The sequence below is a fragment of the Phoxinus phoxinus genome (assembly GCF_949152265.1).
Source record: "Phoxinus phoxinus genome assembly, chromosome: 8".
NCBI classification, from domain to species: Eukaryota; Metazoa; Chordata; class Actinopteri; order Cypriniformes; family Leuciscidae; genus Phoxinus; species Phoxinus phoxinus.
This window is the reverse complement of record NC_136883.1, coordinates 32,844,161-32,866,475: the sequence shown is the minus strand read 5'-3', so window position 1 is coordinate 32,866,475 and position 22,315 is coordinate 32,844,161. Positions and strand designations below refer to the sequence as shown.

The window sequence follows — 22,315 nt, the reverse complement described above, 5'->3', positions numbered from 1 at the left end:
TTTTGTACAACACGCCCCAGTTTGTTGACTTCACCCCAACGTCAAACCAGTGGCATAAAGCGAATGCACAGAAAAGTGAAGCGCACAGGAACAACGGTATCACGAGCACACTTGGTTGAAATGCAAAAGTAGCTTGCAAATGAAACCACTTAATTTTTCTTTTGCAATTCTTTATTTTTGTTTGCAAAAAAGTTTTTTTTTTTTTTTTTTTTTTTTTGCTCAATACTTTATCTTTCTTTCAGTGAAGATTCAAGTTGGACTTGTCTGCAAAAACCACATCGTAATTTCAGTTGGATAGCTAATCATCCACAATTGGCCATTGGTGGACTCTGATGACTGCCGATTGTGACTATATTTTGTATTTAATTAAAGTAGCCTACAGATGATTGAATGCTTGTTTGCTTTGTTGTTGCCACCCCTCCCAGTCTTCATGCCAACCCATAAATAATTTCTATGCTCCAGAATGAATGTAATGCAGAGCATGTTGAAGATCAGCACCCAGTCACACAAAAGAATGCTATTCCACGCAGAGACATCTCCATTGACGTACATTCAAATAGAAAGGCCTCGTCTGTCTAATCTGCATTTTTAGCACACTAAGACGCTGTGGGAGAATCTGTTTAACAATCACAGTCTGCACTTTTGCTTATTTAAGTATTCTACAAACTACTAGGTGTATCATTACATTATTCTGAGAATACCACACAAATGTAGGCAAATAATGGCAAATCTACGTGATTTTTGCCTCCAAATGTGGTGTCGACAGTAACACATAAGTGAAAAGTTTAAACTGGGTATATTGGGCTTGTACAGTTACTAAACACTCAAAATCCGAAATATACATTACATGAAATATTATAGGCTGCTTTTCGTGACCCTGTTCATAGAAATACATAATTGAAAATCAGCTCAGGCCCATTTTCCCTCCGTGTTTACAACCCTGACCCTGAGCAACGTCAGACAAAACATTACTCAGAGGGTCACAAGGAACATTTGAAATAGTTTTCTTATTAGTAAATGATAGAGGAGCTCCACAGCTGAATTACAGATGTCATTTGAAAACACATTTTCCCTGCTCAACCATGTTAAGCTATCAGACCATTAGAACCCAATAAAAACATTTTCCCACTTTGTTTTATTTAAACATTTTTAAAATCCCTCGCCCACTAGCCATCCCCATGCAATTCTCATCTTTAAGAAGAATCAGATTCAAATGTTTTAATGTCGCAAGTTCAAAGGTCAAAATGTGTCCATCTGCCCATGAGCTTAGCTCTTGTTTTTATTGCACTTCCTGAACAAACAGTTTATACACATCCATTCTTTGGCACTGCTGGCACAATAGTGCCTGTCCATATAAAACTCTTTTTTAAAACAAAGAAAAAGATACAAATTTGAGTTAGCACAAAATAAATTGTTTGCTTTTTCTTCTTTGCAATCATTTCATCAAGCAGATTTACAAAGGCATGACCACAACAGTATGATCAATTTTATGAGCAAAGCTAAGATATGTTTCATAATGACTTTTAAAGGTTTTTGCTCTTTTCTTTCTCCACAGAGAAAAACTGTTATTACGATTTCATAATTCATTTAAATAAAAGCACCCATGAAACCAATAACAACTATTTCAACGTGTAGAGTGTAAGCAGACTAACAGTTAGTTTGCAATCTCATCGGTTACATTTTCTCTTTAAATGTACAGTACCTTCATGCAAATGAAATTAAAGGGACAGTTCACCCAAAATGAAAACTTCTGTCATCATTTGCTCACCCTCATGTTGCTCCAAACTTGTTTCTGTGGAACACACATTTTGAATGATGTGCCGTTTGCTCTTTTTCATACAAAATACATTGGGATAGTGTGCAATATTAGTCTTTTGAACCCAAAACCTACCTTTTTTATTATGGCTCATCAACTCACTAAGTGAATCTACCATAATATTTGAATCTACCAAGACTTGTAGACGTAATCAACCTGTAATACTAAGTTTATCTTCAAAGTACCAAAGAAAATTATAGGCATCAAACCAAATGATAAGGCTACACAAACATACAATATTTTCCATTGTTATACTTGCTTTTTCTCAAGATGGTTTCCCATTATATTCCCAGGGTTTACTGAGCTGACGCTCACCCCTGTACTGTTTGAGGTAGGCACAGATATGTTGACCACTCCATTGTCCACTACAGATTCACCACTCTGAGTTTTAAAATATACCACATAGAATATTGGTAGGACAATGCCAATGAGTAACATGGCAACTACAGCGTTCCACCACTGGATCCCCCAGTCTGCACCATAGCTGCGCAAGCCCTGGCTTCTCCATCCCCAACCTCTGGATACCATGGAATCACCCGAAAATACCTCTTCTGAGGGGTCTGTGCTTTGGATCAGACGCTCAATGTCACTGTCCACCTCTTTAAGGTAATTGGTGAACTCCTGCACCTGAGGTCTTCCTGAGACGCTGTTTGATGATGCTGCATCATGGGAAGGTCTTTGCTGGGGATTCCTGAGCTCAGAGTTGGCCTCGGTTAGCAGACTATGTTTCTTTACAGGGATTTTGATGGACTTCAGTGCATACATGTCCTGCTCTTGAAAAAGGTTGTTCACTCTTTTTATGTCAGCCACCTGAAACCATAGAGAACGATTATTTTGAAGGACCTAAATCATACAACATACACAATTCTTCACAATATAAATGTTAATGTACTTGAGAAGGACCTACACAATCGAACTAGATACCTTGCATCCATATTGAAGGGCCAGTTTGCTGAGATTGTCCTCATGGGAAATGTCCCGTTCTAGCAAAAGCATTTCTCCCACTCTTTCTCTCTCCTGTGAGGATGACTCTCGGCTCCGTGGCCGGAGCTCCATGACATTGAGTTCCTCATCCTCAGATGATGCTTCCGGTTCTTCTTCTCGGTGTCTGAACATGTACACTTGGCCATCCACACTGGCATGTACATCCACTGGAGCCTGGAAGGCTCGAGGGAGAGGATCTCCACGCCTCATCACTGCAACAACACAAACTCCTAAAATAATTAATATGGCCTTACATTTACACTACCGCTCCATTTAAAAATAAATAAATAAATTAACACTTTATTAAGCAAGGATTCATTAAAATTATAGTGAAGACATTTACAATGTTAAATATTTTTATTGTGGTTTCCAACTTTTTTTTTTTCTTGAGTGCCAAATGAATTATTTCTGAAGGATCATGTGACACTGAAGACTACAGTAATGGCTTCTAAAAATTGTATTACTTTTTTTTTAACAATAACAATTGGAATATTGGAATATATTTGTTTTTATAAAATAAATGCAGCCTTAAAATACTTCTTTCAAAAAGATTACAAAATCTTACCAACCCCAAAAGTGTAGGTGTTCTTTTTGGACTTTTATGGCTCATAAGTTATTTTTTATTAGAGATTTATATTTATATTAATTTTAGCTTATTCTTTTTTTATATGAAGGTCACATTTTCCATACCCTCATGAATTATATTTTCATATAATTTAATAATACTTATACCCTTGTCCCAAAACTTCAAGCCAAAAAAGTGAGTATCACTTGCAAATGGAATATTAATATTATTATTATTGCAATCAAGCAGTAATTTTGTCAAATTATGCAAAAGGTGTGAACACATTATTTAATTCTCTGTATTTAAGATATATAAAACTTAATAACTCTATACATTGGCCTTATAAAGACAAAGGAGTTGCATTTTATTCACATTTAAAGGGTAGCCTATTTTCCATCACTGTTATTTTCAATACAAAAGCCTATTAAACACAACAAATTATTTAGATTGCTCAGGAAATTACATTTTGGGAAGGTTCAGGACTGCCAGAAGAAGAAAAAAAATGATCCTGTGTTGCATACGTTAGAAATTTAGTACTAAAATAAATTCACATATTTAGGGTGTGATACATGTGTTGTTAAGATAGAGATTAAATGTATTTTCTCCAGGACCACAAGTGCCCATAGTTGAAGAACCAGACACCAACATGTTATTTGAATAATGTCAGTTCATCATAGCAGGCAGAGATTAATTTTATTTTAATAAATAGTTCCTAACAAAGTTAGAAACTAAAGTGAGAAACATATTGCAGAATGTAAACAAAACAAAACAGCGCATCATTGTCCAAAATTATACATCTAACGTTACTGGACTTAGTGGTTCACGTTACTAGGCTACTTCAGGAAAATCAGAGTTGAGCTTCTTATTATTATTATCTGTAACTAATCAACCGCAAAAACACCGTTACATGAAATAACATTGTCTGAAAAGTTTCCCTCCCCTCCCAAATTTCACAGAACACAATGCAAAAATCAACAAAACATACCTTACATTTTTTAAGAATAAAAATGGAGTAGGTGTACAGTAAACACTTACAAAGGTTGCAGTAAGTTAGCCGACACGTTCAGATAATTTTGTGGTTTCAACTTCGAAGTTAAAGTCTGATTTTCCATAATTTTTCCAGTTATTGATGTGAATCTGAATAGCACTCACCTTTCTAGACCAAAACAGCAACATTGTGCCGACAAAAATATCCCAAAGTGTCATTTTAGAAACTTCATACCGCAACCGAGTTTGATAGTGCTGGCGAGGGATCGAGTGTTGATTGACAGGTCCTCGGGCCAATCAGCTCTTTGAAGAAGGAGAGTCCTCCACGCCTTCTTTTACATAAGTGGTTGTGTGAGCGATACTTTTTGCAGATAATTCTTTGTTTCGAAATCAAAATCTGGTGTCAGGCGTTTAAAAAGTATAATGTTAAAGTGACATAGTGGATTATCTCGATTGACAAATGGCTTCCTACGACTACAAAGTTTATCTCAATCATAAGGTGTGGTTGAGAATGCGGAGTCTCTTACTACGTGTCACGACAGGATGTTGTAATTGACAGAAGGTGAGACATGTAGACGTAATCTAGTGTTGATACTGTAGTAGGCTATACTGCTGCCTATCACTTACGAGGAGATAATATAGCTACATATTTATTAGCCCGGCTAACGCCAGACCCATAGACAGTATATAAGAGGCCAGACCCAATTCTCGTTGAGACTTTCAGCGAGAATAAAATCGCGCTGCGCAAAGGCAGTATGGGGAAACCCAGGCTACATATTTATGGCATTTTATCAACAATTGTTACTAGGTTATAGGCTTTCTTTCTTTCGTCCTTTCTTTCTTTCTTTCTTTCACTGACCGCTCTATGTTGACAATTATTACTTCACAATATTAGCCTACTAATAATTTTGTGAAAAACGTAGGCCTAATTATTTAATGAATAGCCAGAAAGTTCAAACGTACAGCAATGCTTTGAAATATAAATATTATGGAACACTGTAAATGTCTACTACTGTTACTTTTGACATTTATTATTTCTACACACACACACACACACACAGTTTGGAATGACATGAGGATGATTAAATGATGACGGATCTTTTTTTAAACTATCCTTCCTTTTTAATAAATAAGAAGAACATAATGATACATAAATGCATAAGTATGACATAAATATCTATAGATATGCAAACCTACAGATCACTCTGGAATAAATGTGCTGGGTATCTTTTCAATCAGGCAGCATTTCTCAGCTTGACCTCAAGATGGCGCCAAATATCTTCAGTAGTTTCAAACCAATTTGTTCAAGGATGGTTCACAGTAATGCGTTTTAAACCTCTATTTGCCAAAGGTCCATGTCCCTCATTCACATCCTTTGTCAGAATATTCTTTGTCAGCATCAGAGGAACTTGTCCGCCCCGGTCCAGGAGTCAATTACCATGGCAGGGCTGTGTTAGAACATGCAGTGCTATTGAGGTGCTTCTGATGCGCTTCAGGTCGCCTTAGTCACTCCTGCTAAAGCACAGGTCAACGCTCAGGCTCAGCGGTTTATGATGGAGGACATGAGCCTGCCGTAGTTCATCCACATTCGGACACTGATGTAGGGAGCCCTACATCATTTGTCTGTCCTCTATAAGCTTGACTAGTAGGTTTCATCTGAGCAGATATATGCCCTCTGATAGCCACGGTTTCCACAAAAACATTAAGCAGCACAACTGTTTTCATTATCATAATAATAAGAAATGATTCTTGAGCACCAAATCAGCATATTAGAATGATTTTTAAAGGATCATTTGACACTTAAGACTGGAGTAATGATGCTGAAAATTCAGATTGCATCACAGGAATAAATTACATTTTAAAATAAGTTAAAAAATAAAACAGTTATTTTAAATTTCAAATCGTATTTTATAATATTGCTGTATTTTTTATAAAAAAAAAAAATGCAGCCTTGATGAGCATAAGAGACAAAAACAATAATAAAAAAAAAACATTTCCCCACATGTGACACTGATCTTAAGCTGTGTGAAAAAGTCAGATCTTTACAAATCTAACTACGACTTATGGTCCATGATTTGATAGCCTGGTCCGCAACCTGGGCGTGAACTCTCAAATCTGAATTAATTTTTTTAATTCAGTGTTAATTAACATCACACATTACTGTGTAGGAGCAAATGCCTGTCATCATTCAAAGCACAGTGTTTTACCCTGGAGACAAATGTAATGAACAGGTCAAAGGTCACGGCAGCAAGGTAAACAGTCAAAGAAAAACTTCAGACAATCAGAATCAAAGAGGTGAGCATAATAATTCTCAGGAAATGTATTTCAACAAGATATGTCAGAAAATAAAAATAATAAAGCATGCAGTTTTATCAACAGTCTCTTGGAAACAACAGTGCTTTAGTTTAAGTCATACTTGCAATATATTTAATGAAATGGGTTTTTTTCCCCCATGTTTTCATGTCTTTTAGTAATTATATAACTGCTCACTGCTCAAAGTCAATGACAAGCGAATATGCCATTCCACGCACCATAGTACAGTTAACCTTCCGCATGCAATCCTTCCAAGAACTGGGCATATGTGCATTCTCAGTGGCAGATTACACAGACGACATGATCTGATGAGCATACAAGCTGTTATCTGGGTCAGCGCTAGTCTCCAATTTCACGCCCTGAAACATCCATCATATCTGTATTGTTCATCTCCACAGAGTTTACTGACCTTCGTTTCTTGGCAAAAGCAAACTGTCACCAAATTTTCTTGACCATTTCTATATGTTAGCTTGTATGTTTAGCATTGAAGTGTAGCATGCTATGATGCTAATGGAGGCACGACTGCAGTGGAGCCTGAGCTAATTGAAGCTTTGCATATTTCACTGCTTTATGAACTGTTGACATTTAACTGACCCCATGATTTATATATAGTTTCTGTGAGCCACTTAAGCTTTTAAAAATAAGTACAATTATTTTTATATAGGCCTATAGTATGTCATATGTATTTTAAATAATTTTTTACATCCACTTACAACTAAATTTTACATCCACTTACAACTAAATTCTTACAACACAACTCTTCCAAAATGAGCAATCAACTGACCTTCAGCTGACCCCATATGGTGCTGCAAATAAACCATGAGCACAGCACTTAACTACAGCTGACCTATTTTTACATAAATGTGCTGTGAGAATTTTAACACTTCTTTCTGACCCGAAAAACATTTTCTTACCATAAGTTAGTTTTATGTCAAGTAGATGCGTCGCTGATTTAAGGCAACAGATAGCAGCTGGACACTATTTTTTATCATCTTGACAACATCTTCGTCCAATGCAAAAACCTCCCTGAAGGGGAAGCAGGAGCAAATGTGACAAAACAAAAATTAGCACAGAGCAGCACATCATATCATTTACATCACATTCAGATGCAGGGTGCAACTCTGAACACGGTGCAACAGAGTGGCATAACATGCTGTGTTTCTGGGCCACCGAGCAGCATGTCAAACTGACAGAGAGAACAAAAAGATGGAGAGAGACGCAGATAGAGAAAGAGAGAGAGAGAGAGAGAGGAAGGAGAGAGAGAGAGAGGAAGGAGAGAGAGAGAGAGAGAGAGAGAGAGGAAGGTCAGATGCAATGTAACAGTGAATAATTTGCAGATAGTATGGCTGAAGACCAACATAATTGCAATCATGATACTATATCTGTCAATTATATATCTATCTACTTATCAACCTACATAGGCACACGAATATACAGTATGTATATAATGATACTTAAATTAGACTAGGAAACATGTTATATTGTAATTTAAGTATTATTGTCATTTACACACACACACACACTCTCTAACGTACTTTATATTCCGCGAAACCGAAAATTTTATATTTTGAAGAAAGAAAGTCGTACAGGTTTGATGATGATGATGACAGATCTTTTTTTTTTTTATAACTATCCTTCCTTCTAATAAATAAGAAGAAATTATGAAATGGCTTTATTTGACTCCAGAGCAGATAGAAAAGACACTGAGGTAAAACCGTTACTGACCACAACAATTTGTTTGAAATTATCAGCTTATATGATTTAATTTAGGATGTGTTTGAGTGCCCATATTCTTACATTTTCATCTGATCCGTTCCCACCTCTAGATGGCAGCATAGTCCCTTGTATTTAGAATATATTTTTCTAGCATACTACAAACAGAGATTTTAAAGATAAACAACAACAAAAATACACACAAAACAAATCCATTATTTTAAGCTATACATATTGCATTTATTGATGCCTGTATCAATTTGATCCACATTCTAGGCCTTTTATGTATCATCTTTATTTCTATGACTAAATCTAAATCTCCATTAACCTGGTTATAACAGACCTACACAACTTCAAAGATAGACTTCAGCCAATTACGTAAACACTTAAAACATTGCATGTAGGCCTGTTTAAGAGGGAAAGTGTTCTTGTTTGTTTATGCTCGCTGCATGTCCGTGTCCATGTTTCTGGCACAGGTGATTTGCCGATCAGCGTGAGGCCGGTCGTTCTGTCTGCGGGGGGTCATCGGAGGCAGTGTGGGGAAACAAAATTAATCCTCGTGGCTCTAGGTTATGGCAACAGGTCAGGAGTGTATTGATTAAATGTCAGCTACCCAGGTGAATGTGATTCGTAACTCTGAGGAGGCCCCTCCGCACGATCCATCACATGATATCCAAAGGAAGATTAAAGGCCTTACGACAGACTAAACACTTTCAGCCCGGATGAAGGGTTCTGCCGTCCATCCGTCCGTCCACCTATCCGTCTGCTCCAGACTTCAAACCTCAAGCCTTTAATGTCAGGAGCAGAACCCATAATCCCACAAACAGCCACCCGTTCCCTCGAGAAAGGTGCGTGTGCCATCATCATAAGCGAATTTGATTGACGAGTGTACTTCAAGGCCCAAGGTTAATGGTGTTGACACAGAAACCATTCAACGGGTTAAGGGCTAGAATGAGAGTTCTGAAGATCATGCTCTCTTTGTCAAATTAAACTCTTTGCATTTGGTCCCTGTTGAACATGCGGAGCAGAGCTGTCGGCGGGATGAGCGTCCTCAGGGTCATGGGGAAGTTATCCACTGACTCCAGCCGTCCAGAGGATGCGCCGCAAGCGATCGCAAACTCGTATTTGGCCCCACGGCACCCACGGGGGCCCCAGTTGGACGGTCTCTTTACCCTAGAGGTAGGTTCACAGGGTATACTGGACTCCGCGGTGGCTCGGAGCGCTGGGTGACACATAACCTTGCCCTGTCACCACCCTCACCAGTGTGTCAGCTGATATTAGACTGATTGACGTTGACCCGCCACTCAGGCTCTGAGGGTTTGGCGGCGCTATATAACCTCGCCCTGACTGTTCACCAGGCTGAGGACATTGGAAGCAGGGCATCCTCAGCTGCGTCCTATAGGCTACTCCGAGACAAGGGCGAGCGCTTCTGCCGTGTTATAAGAATTACAAATGCCCGCTTTGATTTGTAGATTTTTCAGGCACGCACATTACCATATCACATGAGCGTAGCAATATTTTGTTTGTTGTGTGCTGATTTGATTATGTTTATGTGAGTTGACATTCCATCTGATTCAGAGGATTTGGAGTTGTAGAGTATGGCATGTTTCTTGCCGTCTCGCTCTCCAGGTTTCGTTCTCTGTCTGCTGTTCTACTTTTTTGTAACTTGTATTTTAGCTCCATTTGACAACCCCTTACTTTGCAAAAATATATTGCTAGTTTTTATTTAAAAAAGGCCCTAGCATAGAGGAGCCTATACATGTGTAACAAAGAAAGTGTCCTACTGAGGCACATTTGTAACTTAAAGGGATAGTTTCATAAAATTAAAGTTTAAATTGATTACTGGCTACAAAAAAAGGGTGTAAACGCATCATGCACTATATTTTTTTATTTTTTTTTAATACTTTTATTCAGCATAGATGCATCATATTGGTGAATAAAGACATTTGTTATTAATGTTACAAAATAGTTCTGTTTCAAATAAATGCTGTTCTTTGTACTTTCTATTCATCAAAGAATCCTGGAAAAAATGTATCCCGGTTTCAACATTGATAATAAGAATTGTTTGAAATGTTTCTTGAGCAGCAAATCAATGATGAAAATAATGATGCTGAAAATTCAGCTTTGCCATCACAGGAATAAATTACATTTTATTTGTTTCTTTTTTTTTTAAACAAAAAAATTATATTCAAAATTTAAATAATATTTCACACTATGACTGTTTTGACTGGGTTTTTTTAATCACATAAATGCAGTCTTGTTTTTGACAGAAATCATATGCTCACCATTTAAAAATCATTCTGATCATTCAAATAACATTACATGAAAAAAGAGTGACGATTAAAAAAAATCTAAAGGGTTTAAAACAACATGAAGTTAGGCAAATAATTGTGAATTATTTAATAAATATAAGTAATTTAAAAGCAAATAACAAATCAGGAGCATTTATGCTTTACATCTCAGTCTCAGCTTCAAAATAAAAATCTGAACAAGTGGAGTGAGTTGGCAGCGCAAGGCAAGGCAGAGGTGAATTAAACATAGATGACAGCAGAGAGAGGAAAAATGTCATTTCCAATGATATCTAAGTCTGTCTGCCATTAAAATGTGCATTGACCCGCACTGCATACAAAAATGATATCATGAACATTAACTTCCCAAGTTAATGTCGTGTGCTGCGCTGGGTGCACAGGGATGCCAGTGCACTAAGAGCATGCTTTTAATATGCTACATCCCCTCACTTCCTCTTTCCTGTGGGGATTCCTTCTGCTTTTACAGCACACTGCAAAAGTGTTTCTTTAGATTGCAAAGTTCATGCCCTTAAGTAAATGCTCTGTTTAAAATAGTGATTCTCAATAGGTTTAAAGCTCTGATGTGACACTGATCTTGCTTGCGCTAAAGGTATACTGAGAGTGAGCTAAGAAGTACAGTACATCCACTATAAAGGAAGATTGAAACACCATGCATTTTATTGTATCCAAATGTATGTTATGACATACTATAGCTGGAGGACATTGTGGTGTATAAACAAACACAATAGTTTACGCCATGTTGTTCTGTACAACCGGGAGCAAAAAGAAAAAGAAAGAGCAGAAAGTGAAAAAGAACATTATTTACATTTGCTGAAATCGCTCATTTTAAATTCTTAAATCGGATATAAGCACAGTATAACTGACTATATGTGGTTAGATGTCATGAGATGACAGTCAAACATATTTTATCAGGCGTATGAGAATACAGTGTATAATAAGGAGGCAAAGTCCTCAGTTATTTTTAATTGTTTATAACATATTTATACATGTTTATAATAATCAAATGTAAATTCATGCCCCAGTTACACTTAATGTTGTCACATTTTCCTGGTTAAATAAACATTACATCAAAAAAGAGGAAACCACATACAATTATAATTTGTATTTTTACATTAATTATATAATTAATGTTCAATTTATTGAAACCAAGTATAAAGGTTTTTATGAATTTTTACATCTATTGCAAAATAATAACTAAAGGCAGTAACAATAAAAAAAAAAAATGTGAGCTGATGTTTAGCATTTCTTTTCAATAGTTAAATTATTTTCAGAAGCTTGTTATGCTAGACACGAAGATGTAGCCTACCTTTAATTTCCCCAAGCTGATTGCTCACTAAAACCCCCACAGTGAACATGTTTTCAGGACATTTCCAGTTTGATTTTGACGTGACCTAAAAGTGGTGATATCTAAGTGGCTGAGTTGTTTACTTACTTTTCAATTAGTCTTCCCATTAACATCATAATGATGTTCACTCAGACCTTTTTGCGCACAAAAACAAGAGGCGGGATTTATTGCACGAACCAATCATATCCAATAATAGCACGATGGAGGCTTTGCCTTCTCTCATGTGACTTTCATTCTCAATTACACCCATCCCCCCCTCCCCCCCACCCCGCTAAACCCAGCGCACTTAGGGGGTCTGTTAAAACTCAATGGAGCTCAGGGGAGGCAAGAGAGACGCGGCGTCCCGCAGTAACTTTACCTGCAGGTGTCGCTGTTGGAAAGTGTCACTTTAGAAAAAAAAATTATTTGCGCATTTTGTAACATTTGCATTGTTTTATTTTTGTAATATGCATTATTTTCTCACCCATTTTTTTGTTTGAGGAGTCACTGCCTCCCTTGCCTCTTCAAAAAAGCCTCAGGTAGAATATAATCCTGAGTCCCTCCATAGTGGCCATCAAGCCAAAACTGTTCATCATATACTCTAAGATCCTATATGGGCACACAAACTCGTGAAGAACTCAAACGAAGAATATTTTGAAGAACGTTGAGGTCCAAACAACTCTGGACGAGTTCCACTGTATGGACAAAAACATTCTTCAAAGTGTCTTCTTTCTTATAAAACGAAATATGAAAGAAGAAAAAAAACAGAATAAGGGCACTTTTACGCGACAACAATGTACGGAAAAGTTTAAAATTTTTCGTGTACAGACGATGCATCATCATGTCATGACAACGACACACGGTTCCGCGAAAAACGACTAAAAACGCTGTATTATGCTGCCAGGCCAGTAGTTGGCGATGTCACTTCACTACACGCCTATAGACTGAACACATAAAACACATGTGCATGACACAAGGGAGTAATCCATCCGCCGTAAACCGAAGCTTCCCCGGGGGCCGCCATTGGCTATCAAGCCATCACCTGCTGTTAGCATTCCATTGACTCCCATTCATTTTGGCGTCACTTTGACAGTGAATAACTTTACATCTGAGGCGTTTAAAAACTCCATTTGTCCATTATTTATTTCTAAAGAAACACGACAATGTATAAAAGGCTCCATTACCTTGTATCTTACCCTTGTATCGCCCCGTAGAAGCCGGTTTTGTAAAAATAGGCTAACGATTGCGTCATAACCACTCGACTCTCTATTGCACAGTCGAGAAATTACCGTATAGACCGGCGGAGAAGCTCGCAAGCAATCGGGGGAACGTGGAGGCATAAAGTCTGATAAAGTCAAGGGAGAAACCCATAGAGAGTCATAAAGTTGATCCTGCTCCTAGCTCATGGACAGACAGCTAATACTCGCGCTCTCCGTCTCTGCGAGATTCGGAAGCGAATGATTCAGATTTCTCTCTGCACAGCTACTAGAAGACTCACGTCACATCTACGTTGTCAAGCTCAGTTTGAGGCTGCGCACTACGCTCAGCCATCAGGAAGTGAGTGCTTCTAATTGACTTCACTTTTCTCCATTGAAACCTATGCGATCGCTGTGTCCTGTTTATATACTATGGCACAAATTCGCGTTCTTGTAGTTTACACCAAGACAACAACGGTATCATTTTCAAAAACGTGCACTTTGAAACCTGTTTCAAAAGTTTGTGTTTTTTTTAGGCCCCCAAAACGCCGTTGTTGTGTAAATGAACTTCCAAAACTCATAAAAAGTTTTCCATTTTTAGAAAACGGCTTCATCTGTCCCTTACGTGTCAAATATATGTGTTTGGGCATTAGATGCATTCAGTGGTAAAGTTAGAATTTTAGATTGAGTTTATGAATAAGAAATATAAACTCCTAAGAGCAGGGTAATGTGCTCAGTTTCAACCCTTCGTGTTTGTTAAGGTGATTAATAATGAAACATAGAGAATTATGCATGGCGAGGTGACTTCTCTCCTTCGTTCTGAATGCACTAATTCACACAGAGTTCAGGCGAACTTGGCTCAGTTTAAAGGCTGCTTGTAACATACCATCGCAAGAGATAAATTGACGACAGAGGAACTATTGAACCTGTAATGGTTTGTACCCTCTGTGAGAGTTCAAACCGAAGTCGCAGGCATCACTGACTGACTTCTTCATCTGACAGGATGTGAGTTTGCTCTGACCTGGGGATTTTAATAATGTATACCGATCACACAGTGAAGGCTCTCGCCTCAGTTTAACCACCACATAACCTCAGCACTTCTAACTGTACATTATAGTTCAGACCGAAGAAAAACATATACCTTAAAATATTCATCTCATCTCCACCAGGGTCTTTATTCGGTCACTGCCATACAACAACATGAGTCAACTTCTACACAAACAAACAGCCTTTTGGGTCATAATTCGTATTCTGCGTAAAAGCATCTGTGAATTGACTACTATTACGTACATAATTATGTTCAAACACACAGCCATTATCCATGTTGAGCCGTAACCTTACAATACATGGAAAACGTTGTGCCCAATCTTTTTAGCACACAATTCCGCTTCTTGGTAATTCCGTGTGTTGTAACAGGCCATAAGATAATGGCTTCCCAAAGCATTTGCCTTTATTGAAGGATCTTCGTTTTTAATCTCAGTCTAATTCATTCACACAAAAATAATCAGCTTAAATATAAACCCTGCACTTGTGGCATCAATCTTCATTGTTTAGCCGGCATTTAAGGCAGAAGGCTGGCAAAATATTTCCCCTAATTTTGGCCACCAATGCTCTTCCCCTAAATAAAGCTCTACTCTCAACATCTGTCAGATCACTTTTATCACAGCCTCAAATGAAAGTGCAGGTAATGGATAGAAGACCTTTCACACTGTTCAGGGAAGGATGAAAGACTGGTCAGGGATGTGGGGGAAGGGACGTATGATAGACAGAGAGAGAGAGAGAGAGAGAGAGAGAGAGAGAGGGAGAGAGAGAGGGGGAGAGAGAGAGGAGAGAGAGGGGAGAGGGGGGGGGGGGGGGGCGACGGAAAGTGCCCAGAGCCCTGGATTGTCAGAATTGGTTGAAATGAGGAAAATTCTTGCATGAAGACACTCGGCACGGGTGCCCTTTGAATGAACCAGTGGAAAATGGGAGGGAGCCACGAAACGGGAAGATGTTGCTTTGAAATAGATGATTACAATACATGTAATCCACAATAAAACATCTTTAATTCTCACATCAAGACCATTGATCAAACCGACAAAAAGCCAAACGGCACGGTAAATCGTCTCGTGATTATGTGAATTTGATGGATTGGAAAAACAATGTACAAATGTACAAGAAGTCAAATAATCTCAACTATGTTGACTGATAACATGTGGCTCTTTCCCAGAAACATGGTATTCATCATTCCTGCATAATTGCACTGTGTGCCCTACAGCATTGTGACTTTTATCCAATTTGATTCTTAAAAACATTCACACTGTTAGACATTTTATTGTATTTTTGCGGTAACTTACTGGCAGCACTATTGCCAGTAAGTTACTGTAAGTTCCACTTTACAGTAGCTTACCTGTAAATGTGTTTTACGGTATGATGCCCTTACTGCAATTTCATTTTACAGTAAGATACCCTTACCGCAATTTCATTTTACAGTAAGATACCCTTACCGCAATTTCATTTTACAGTATGATTTCCTTACTGCAATTTCATTTTACAGTATGATGCCCTTACCGCAGTTTCATTTTACAGTACAATACCCTTACTGCAACTTATTTTTCATTTATTTTACACTATTAATGCTATTGAATTGAATAAATTCCAAAAAAGTTACTTGAGTTCATGTACATCAGCATATTTATTATTTACTATCACAATTTATTACATTCAATTTACTTATTGTGATGCAACATTTAAAAGAGAAATTCATGCATAACAAATAAAAGCAGATCATGACAATACACATTTTTTTTTTCTTAAATCAAATACAAAATACACTAAGAGTTCTCAGCTAAAACAAGAGGAAATTAAATCAAAAGGAAATGGCACCCACCTCTCTACTAATCCCAAAAAAATAACAATATACATTTGTATGATAAAGAACAATACAACAAAAGTTTACAAATAAATAACTGATCTGAGGAATGGTGCTGCTTTTGCCCCCAAAGCTTACTCTCCTCCAATCACAGCAGATTTACACCCGATCATTGGCGTCAGGTGGCAGCAATTCCTTTCTGCTTATGGAAAGTAGAGAGAGAGAAACAGGGAGAAAGGGGAAAATAAATTAAAAAAAATAAATAAATAAAAAATACATCCTTGGACATAACACACTCAAACAGCAAGTTCTACAGATTGTAGCACCAGCACCAGATTTGGTAGCACCGCACATGTAATATGAGCTTAATCACCGTCTTTCTTAAAGGTTCTCTAAGCGATCCTGGGTGACGTCACTTCTTGTTGACGTTCGAACTATTGCCAAACAAAACGGAGGCTAGCTAGACCCTCCCTCCTCCTCATCCGCGCACTAACAACCCAAACCCCACCCCCAAATCCTTCTTGTCGGTTATTGGCTGGAACACTGTTTGTTATGTTGTGGTGCGGGTTAGTCCAGTTTGTTTTTGTTGCTGTTTGTGGAGCCTGGGGTGTCTACAGAGACCGCGTTTTTTTAGAGTGTGTTCAGGAGACAGACAGCTAGTGGATAGTGAGGAGATATTTGCTGTATGTGACAAAAAAATGTTTGGCCTAAAAAATGCGTGACATCGCTTAGAGCACCTTTAAATTTAGACTTTTGTCTCAGTGCATGCGTTGTTTTAGTTTGGCAGGGTCGCCACTAGCTTAGCTTAGCATAATGAATGGAATCTTTTGTTGCCAGCTAGCATGTTCTGAGTAAAAGTGATATAAAAAAACACCTAATTACTTCTTGTGGCCTGCGTATTCACAACGAGTACAAATAGCAATGCAGATTAAGACTAGGCGATTTCCTAGACAGATTTTGACTTGGGACTATATTAGGGTGAAGCACAGGTGAAGCACTGCTACTTGAGTGCAGAGATATCACGCAACACATGAAATCCCAGTCAACATAATAGTAGCTGGCTATTTTTACTACAGTAGACATAGTAAATGGCGATGAACATGGCTGATTTTGTGAGAGACGAAGAGGGTGACTTCTCAGACAGTCAAGATCCAGAACCATACCTCTATGAACCAGAGTTTTCAGAAGAGGAGCTGCGTGCTTTGGAAATAGAACAACAGGAGGAGGAGGTTGCGATCGCTCAACAACCTGAGGACGTGAGGATGAGAGCCAACACAAACTGGTGGTGTGAGTGTGGGGGAATATGCCAACCTATGCCGACTGAAATAAACTCAACACAATCCAAAAGCGAAGATACTCGGTGCAGGTCACGCCGGTAAGTTGACAGATTTCATGTGTTGCGTGATATCTCTGCGCCCAAGTAGCAGTGCTTCGCCTGTGCTTCACCATGATATAGTCCCAAGTCAATATTTGCCTTGGAAATCACCTAGTCTTAATCTGCATCGCTATTTGTACTTGTGAATACGCAGTAGTAATTAGGTGTTTTATTTTTTATCACTTTTACTCAGTACATGCTAGCTGGCAACAAAGGATTCCATTCATTATGCTAAGCTAAGCAAGCGCCGACCCTGTCAAACTAAAACAATGCATGCACTGAGACAAATGCATTTGCCCACCTATCTAAATGTAGGAAAGACGGTGAATAAGCCCTATTTTAAAAAAACGGTGGAGTGTTCCTATAAAAGAAAACTCCGGTGAAAAATAAACCTAGGGGTAATTAGCACATGGTTACCGAGTAGATCGTTCTCTGGGATGCGTTTTCATGATAATCGAATGTAAAGAGTTTTATCTCTAAAAACAGATTAGCTTATAACGCTAGTATATGGGGCAGAGAGTAAGTTTAAGTAAATCGCTAGTCAATACCACTAACAAGGCTCAAAATAGCCTCACACTACCATGGTAGCATAATGAGGGTCCTTACATGCAAACCGAAGCATTGAGAACTTTGTAAGTGTACAAACAGTTTAATAAGAAGATACTTAATAAAGACAGTACATTACACGTATTCAGACACAGACATCTTGGAAAACAGTCTCGACAAGTCGAGCAACGAACACTGTGCTAAGTGATATGAACTGTGACTTGTTCATTTTTGTATTATTATTTTTATTTATTTATTTTCTCTGTTGCGTTCAGTGCTTTCTTCCGGAAACAACAGAAGATTCCAAGTCACAGTTCAAATCACTTAGCATGGCAATCGTTGCTCGACTTGTCGAGACTGTTTTCCAAGATGGCTGTGTCTGAATACGCGTATTGTACTGTCTTTATAAAGTATCTTCTTATTAAACTGTTTGTACACTTACAAAGTTCTCAATGCTTCGGTTTGCATGTAAGGACCCTCATTATGCTACCGTGGTAGTGTGAGGCTATTTTGAGCCTTGTTAGTGGTATTAACTAGCGATTTACTTAAACTTACTCTCTGCCCCATATACTAGCGTTATAAGCTAATCTGTATTTAGAGATAAAACTCTTTACATTCGATTATCATGAAAACGCATCCCAGAGAACGATCTACTCGGTAACCATGTGTTAATTACCCCTAGGTTCATTTTTCACCGGATTTGTCCTTTAAAGGATTCACGGACACCCTGAGAACAGCAGGGACAAATATTTAATGGAACTGCAAAAATTGTGTACTGGTGTTGGTGTCTGACTGGTTGTGGTGGCCTGTCCGGGCCAATTTTTTGTACCAGTCCAGCACTGCATAAGAAACTTACCTAATTTGATGTTCTCCACTCAATTTCGGTGAGCCTCTGCAGAAACGTTGCTACCCGGGAGTTGATGGCAGTCACCTTTCTCTTTACAACACCTCCTGTCTTTCGACTTGTGCCAACTTTGGCCGTGCACAACCTCTTCAGGGTTGATCCTTAAAAAGAATCTTAAAACAAACACAGGTCTTACATTTTCATATTAACACATACAGTAGTCATCTTTAAAAGCGGCCCTCTAACACAGACGCGCTGCACAGTTATACTAGTGAACTCACTCGAGGCCCAGAGAGAAGGAAATTAATAGTGGAATAAAGTTGTTATTTTTGTGTTTTTTTTGCAAACAAAAAATATTCTCGTCGCTTGATAAACTTAAGATTGAGCCACTGTAGTCACTTGGAATATATTAACGATCTCTTTAATAACTTTTCTGGGCCAGCAAGATTCCTTCCCTCTGAAAGCCTATGGTGGAGTGAGACAGCTCTCAGATTTCATCAAAAATATCCTAAATTGTGTTCGGAAGATGAACGAAAGACTTACATGGTTGGAACAACATGAGGGTGATTAATTACTGACAGAATTATCAATTTTGGATGAACTAACCCTTTAAAGTATTATTTAAATCATTTTATATTTTATAATCAAAACCTTCTATTTAAAACATTAAAGTACGCGTGAACCGGAAGTTGCAAATGACTTGTCTCCAGTGTTGTGACGTATTTCCCAGTGAAACAGAATATTGAACAGAGGGCAGGGTTTTACTTCAGCGCTCCTCCTCTCCATCTCTCGCTCAAAGCAGACTAACGGTTTGAGGGGAGTGGTTAAGCGTTTTCCAACCCAAGCCGTCAAGCCTACATCATCAGAAAAGGAACGCCATTTCAGACCGGAAGTAACTTTTCAGACTTTGATTATAGATTACCACGGCAAACTATTTTTTTCTGTGTATTAACTTGCACGGATTCATTGTTCACCACAAGACTAGTAATATGCGCTAACAAAGTAAACAGGGTCAATCTTGATTTTAATGCTGACTTTAATCTCATAACACTGTTATCAAGAATTTAAATGCATTCCTGCCACTTCTGAGGCTCATTTAAGTCCCAGTGAACCGGAAGTTGCAAACAACTTTTTTCCAGTGTTGTGAAGTATGAATTTTGTTGATTCTGATTTAATTTGATTGATAACTTATTCTTCCTGATTGTGTTGTATTATTATAACTCAATTTATATTAATTTATAAATTTGACATAAAGGGCCCTATCATACGTTTAGATCGTTAAACCAGAGCCCAAAATATGACACATTTAATATGGTTAAATGAATAAATTAAAGAAAGCGTAGGGCCTGCAAGGCTCCATTATCACATAATGCATCTGATATTTACTCAAAACATATACTTACAAAGCCAAAGACCCTCAGTGCTGTGGTTCTTAAAAGAGCCTTTGGGCTGTAGTTAGCTCCTGTTGACACAGACAAAAGAGAAAAAAAAGAAACATTATTTTTTCATCGATGAATATTGGCTAATGACTATATGTTATGAACATGTACAGCACGTATGATACTATTATGTAAATTTAGCTGTCACTTCAGAAATAGTTTGCAGCTGTCGGTCCAATACATCTCTTACATCGTGTTTACACTTTGTTAATGAGAGGATTCATATTCATATCACATTCATATTCATTCTTTATTGTCCTCAATAGAGGACATTTGTTCGCGAGCCCGAAATTCGCGAGCCTGCATAAATCGACAAGAGACCAACAACTACCGGTAATCTGTGATTGGCTACTGCTGCTCACCGCTGCAAAACCCGTTGTAAATGGATTAATTTTCCGTTCTCCAGAGCGTGAACACAAATAAGCACAAATATACACTGGGGCGTTTGGCAAATCTGTTGCGCCAAAATATTATTACAGTATCAATTGAGGGTGCTCTTGCTTCCGTTTGAGGGTGCATAGCACTCCCATAGAATCGGCCTGGAGCGAGAGCGCGAGAGAGTGCCTTTGAAAAAAACGCGCTAGGTAACTTCAAAATAGCCTAACGTCACACACATTAACGGTATTTTTTTAAATGACGAGTAAAATATGCCTTAACTGGTCGTAAAAATTACGGAAAACCATTGTTTGTGTAAATACTAGATTGGGTCCATCGACTGGAAAAGGCAGTCAGACATAATGGGATATGAAAGCGGCAGTTTTTGAGGAAAACTAAGTTCCTTCAGACTGTCCTTTTAGTAATAATAGCCTATTAGATTGTATTATTTACTTTCTTCATACATTTAGCTATATTTAATTGATATTGGTAATAGTTTACGCTGTAAAAGTAACATAAAAGAAATTTGTTCAGTTAAATTAGCCTACTTACCTCAGAAAAACTCACAGCTGGCGTCTGTGGCGATCCACTCTCAGCAGGGACGTCTGATAAGCGCGCTTGACACACTCACACACAAACCTCTGTTTACAGTCTGCGAGGCTGTTGCGCGGGCTTTGCACGCGAGCAACAATTAAAATATTAATTTTATAAAATCATAAAAAATAAGGTCTAATGTCTATGTATGGGAACCAGTTTTTTGAGAAAATTCTAATATAAAAATGACTTATTTATATAGGATTAAAATAAATCCTTCCATCCACGTGTTTTTTATTTAACTTTTAAACATCCAGCGTGTGCATTGCTTATTGAGAATGCAGATTCATGATTTTCATCTGCAGAACACAGGGGAAAAAACTATAAAACATTTTTATATGACATTTTAATAGGCCTAACACATTAATACAATATGCATAGCCCTATGAGTAGCCTAATACACATTGTGTACACAATGAACACAAGTGCAGTCATCCCGCGAATTATAAGGCAATGATTAGGCAACAATATTGTGCAAAAGTTCATGTATTTCAGTAATTCAAATTAAAAGGTGAAACTAATATATTTAGTATATAACTATGCATGATTATACTTTTCAGAGGGCCGACATTTCTGTATTTAAAATCCTTTTTTAATTTATTAATGTATTGATATATTTTTTTTATTATTAGGCTATTATTTTTTTTTTCCTGTATAGTGCTTTGCATATATGCCAAATTCATATATACTGCAGAGAGGCAGGCCTTGTCAAAAGAAGCCTACACACTTAAAGAAATCTGTCTTCTTCATTTACAGTAGCACTACTGCTTTTGCGTAAACAGTAAAGTACTGTAAATTACCATATACAGTAAGTTACTGTAAATTTCACACAAAATACCCACAATGCAGTGCATATTACAGTAGTTAACCGTAAATAATATAAGTGGTATTTTACTGGGCTTTTTTGCGGTAAGTAACTGTAAAATTACGGCAAAGTCTAACAGTGCACAACAGAATCTTACATATAAATCTTACACAAAAAAATACATATAAAACAAATTAATCTGCTGTGAGACAATTTGTATTACACACTATATTTACACACTATATTTGGATGGATCTCAAAAGCGTTGAATGGACTTTA

General features: G+C 37.7%; 1 protein-coding gene and 1 long non-coding RNA gene across 5 annotated transcripts; both read right to left on the bottom strand.

Moving 5' to 3' along the window:
- Positions 1 to 1,116: 1,116 nt before the first annotated feature.
- Positions 1,117 to 4,665, bottom strand: lysmd4 (LysM, putative peptidoglycan-binding, domain containing 4). Of its 3 annotated transcripts, none has more exons than XM_079621226.1 (3): positions 4,518 to 4,665; positions 2,741 to 3,012; positions 1,117 to 2,626 (listed from the first exon to the last, which is right to left on the bottom strand). In XM_079621226.1, exons 2-3 carry the CDS (start codon positions 3,008 to 3,010, stop codon positions 2,066 to 2,068), a joined length of 831 nt encoding a protein of 276 aa, XP_079477352.1. In that variant the 5' UTR covers positions 3,011 to 3,012; positions 4,518 to 4,665; the 3' UTR covers positions 1,117 to 2,065. The 3 variants fall into 3 exon arrangements, with proteins under 3 accessions (XP_079477352.1, XP_079477350.1, XP_079477351.1); XM_079621224.1 differs by having other exon boundaries at positions 1,211 to 2,626; positions 2,741 to 3,030; positions 4,518 to 4,638; XM_079621225.1 differs by having other exon boundaries at positions 1,211 to 2,626; positions 2,741 to 3,019; positions 4,519 to 4,624.
- An 11,194-nt stretch (positions 4,666 to 15,859) lies between these two features.
- LOC307003310 lies at positions 15,860 to 21,248 on the bottom strand. 2 transcript variants are annotated; one of them, XR_013798671.1, is made up of 4 exons: positions 21,190 to 21,248; positions 20,227 to 20,285; positions 18,836 to 18,996; positions 15,860 to 16,257 (listed from the first exon to the last, which is right to left on the bottom strand). It is a non-coding gene; the product is annotated as an uncharacterized lncRNA (long non-coding RNA). The 2 variants fall into 2 exon arrangements; XR_013798672.1 differs by having other exon boundaries at positions 16,211 to 16,260.
- Between the last annotated feature and the right edge of the window lie 1,067 nt (positions 21,249 to 22,315).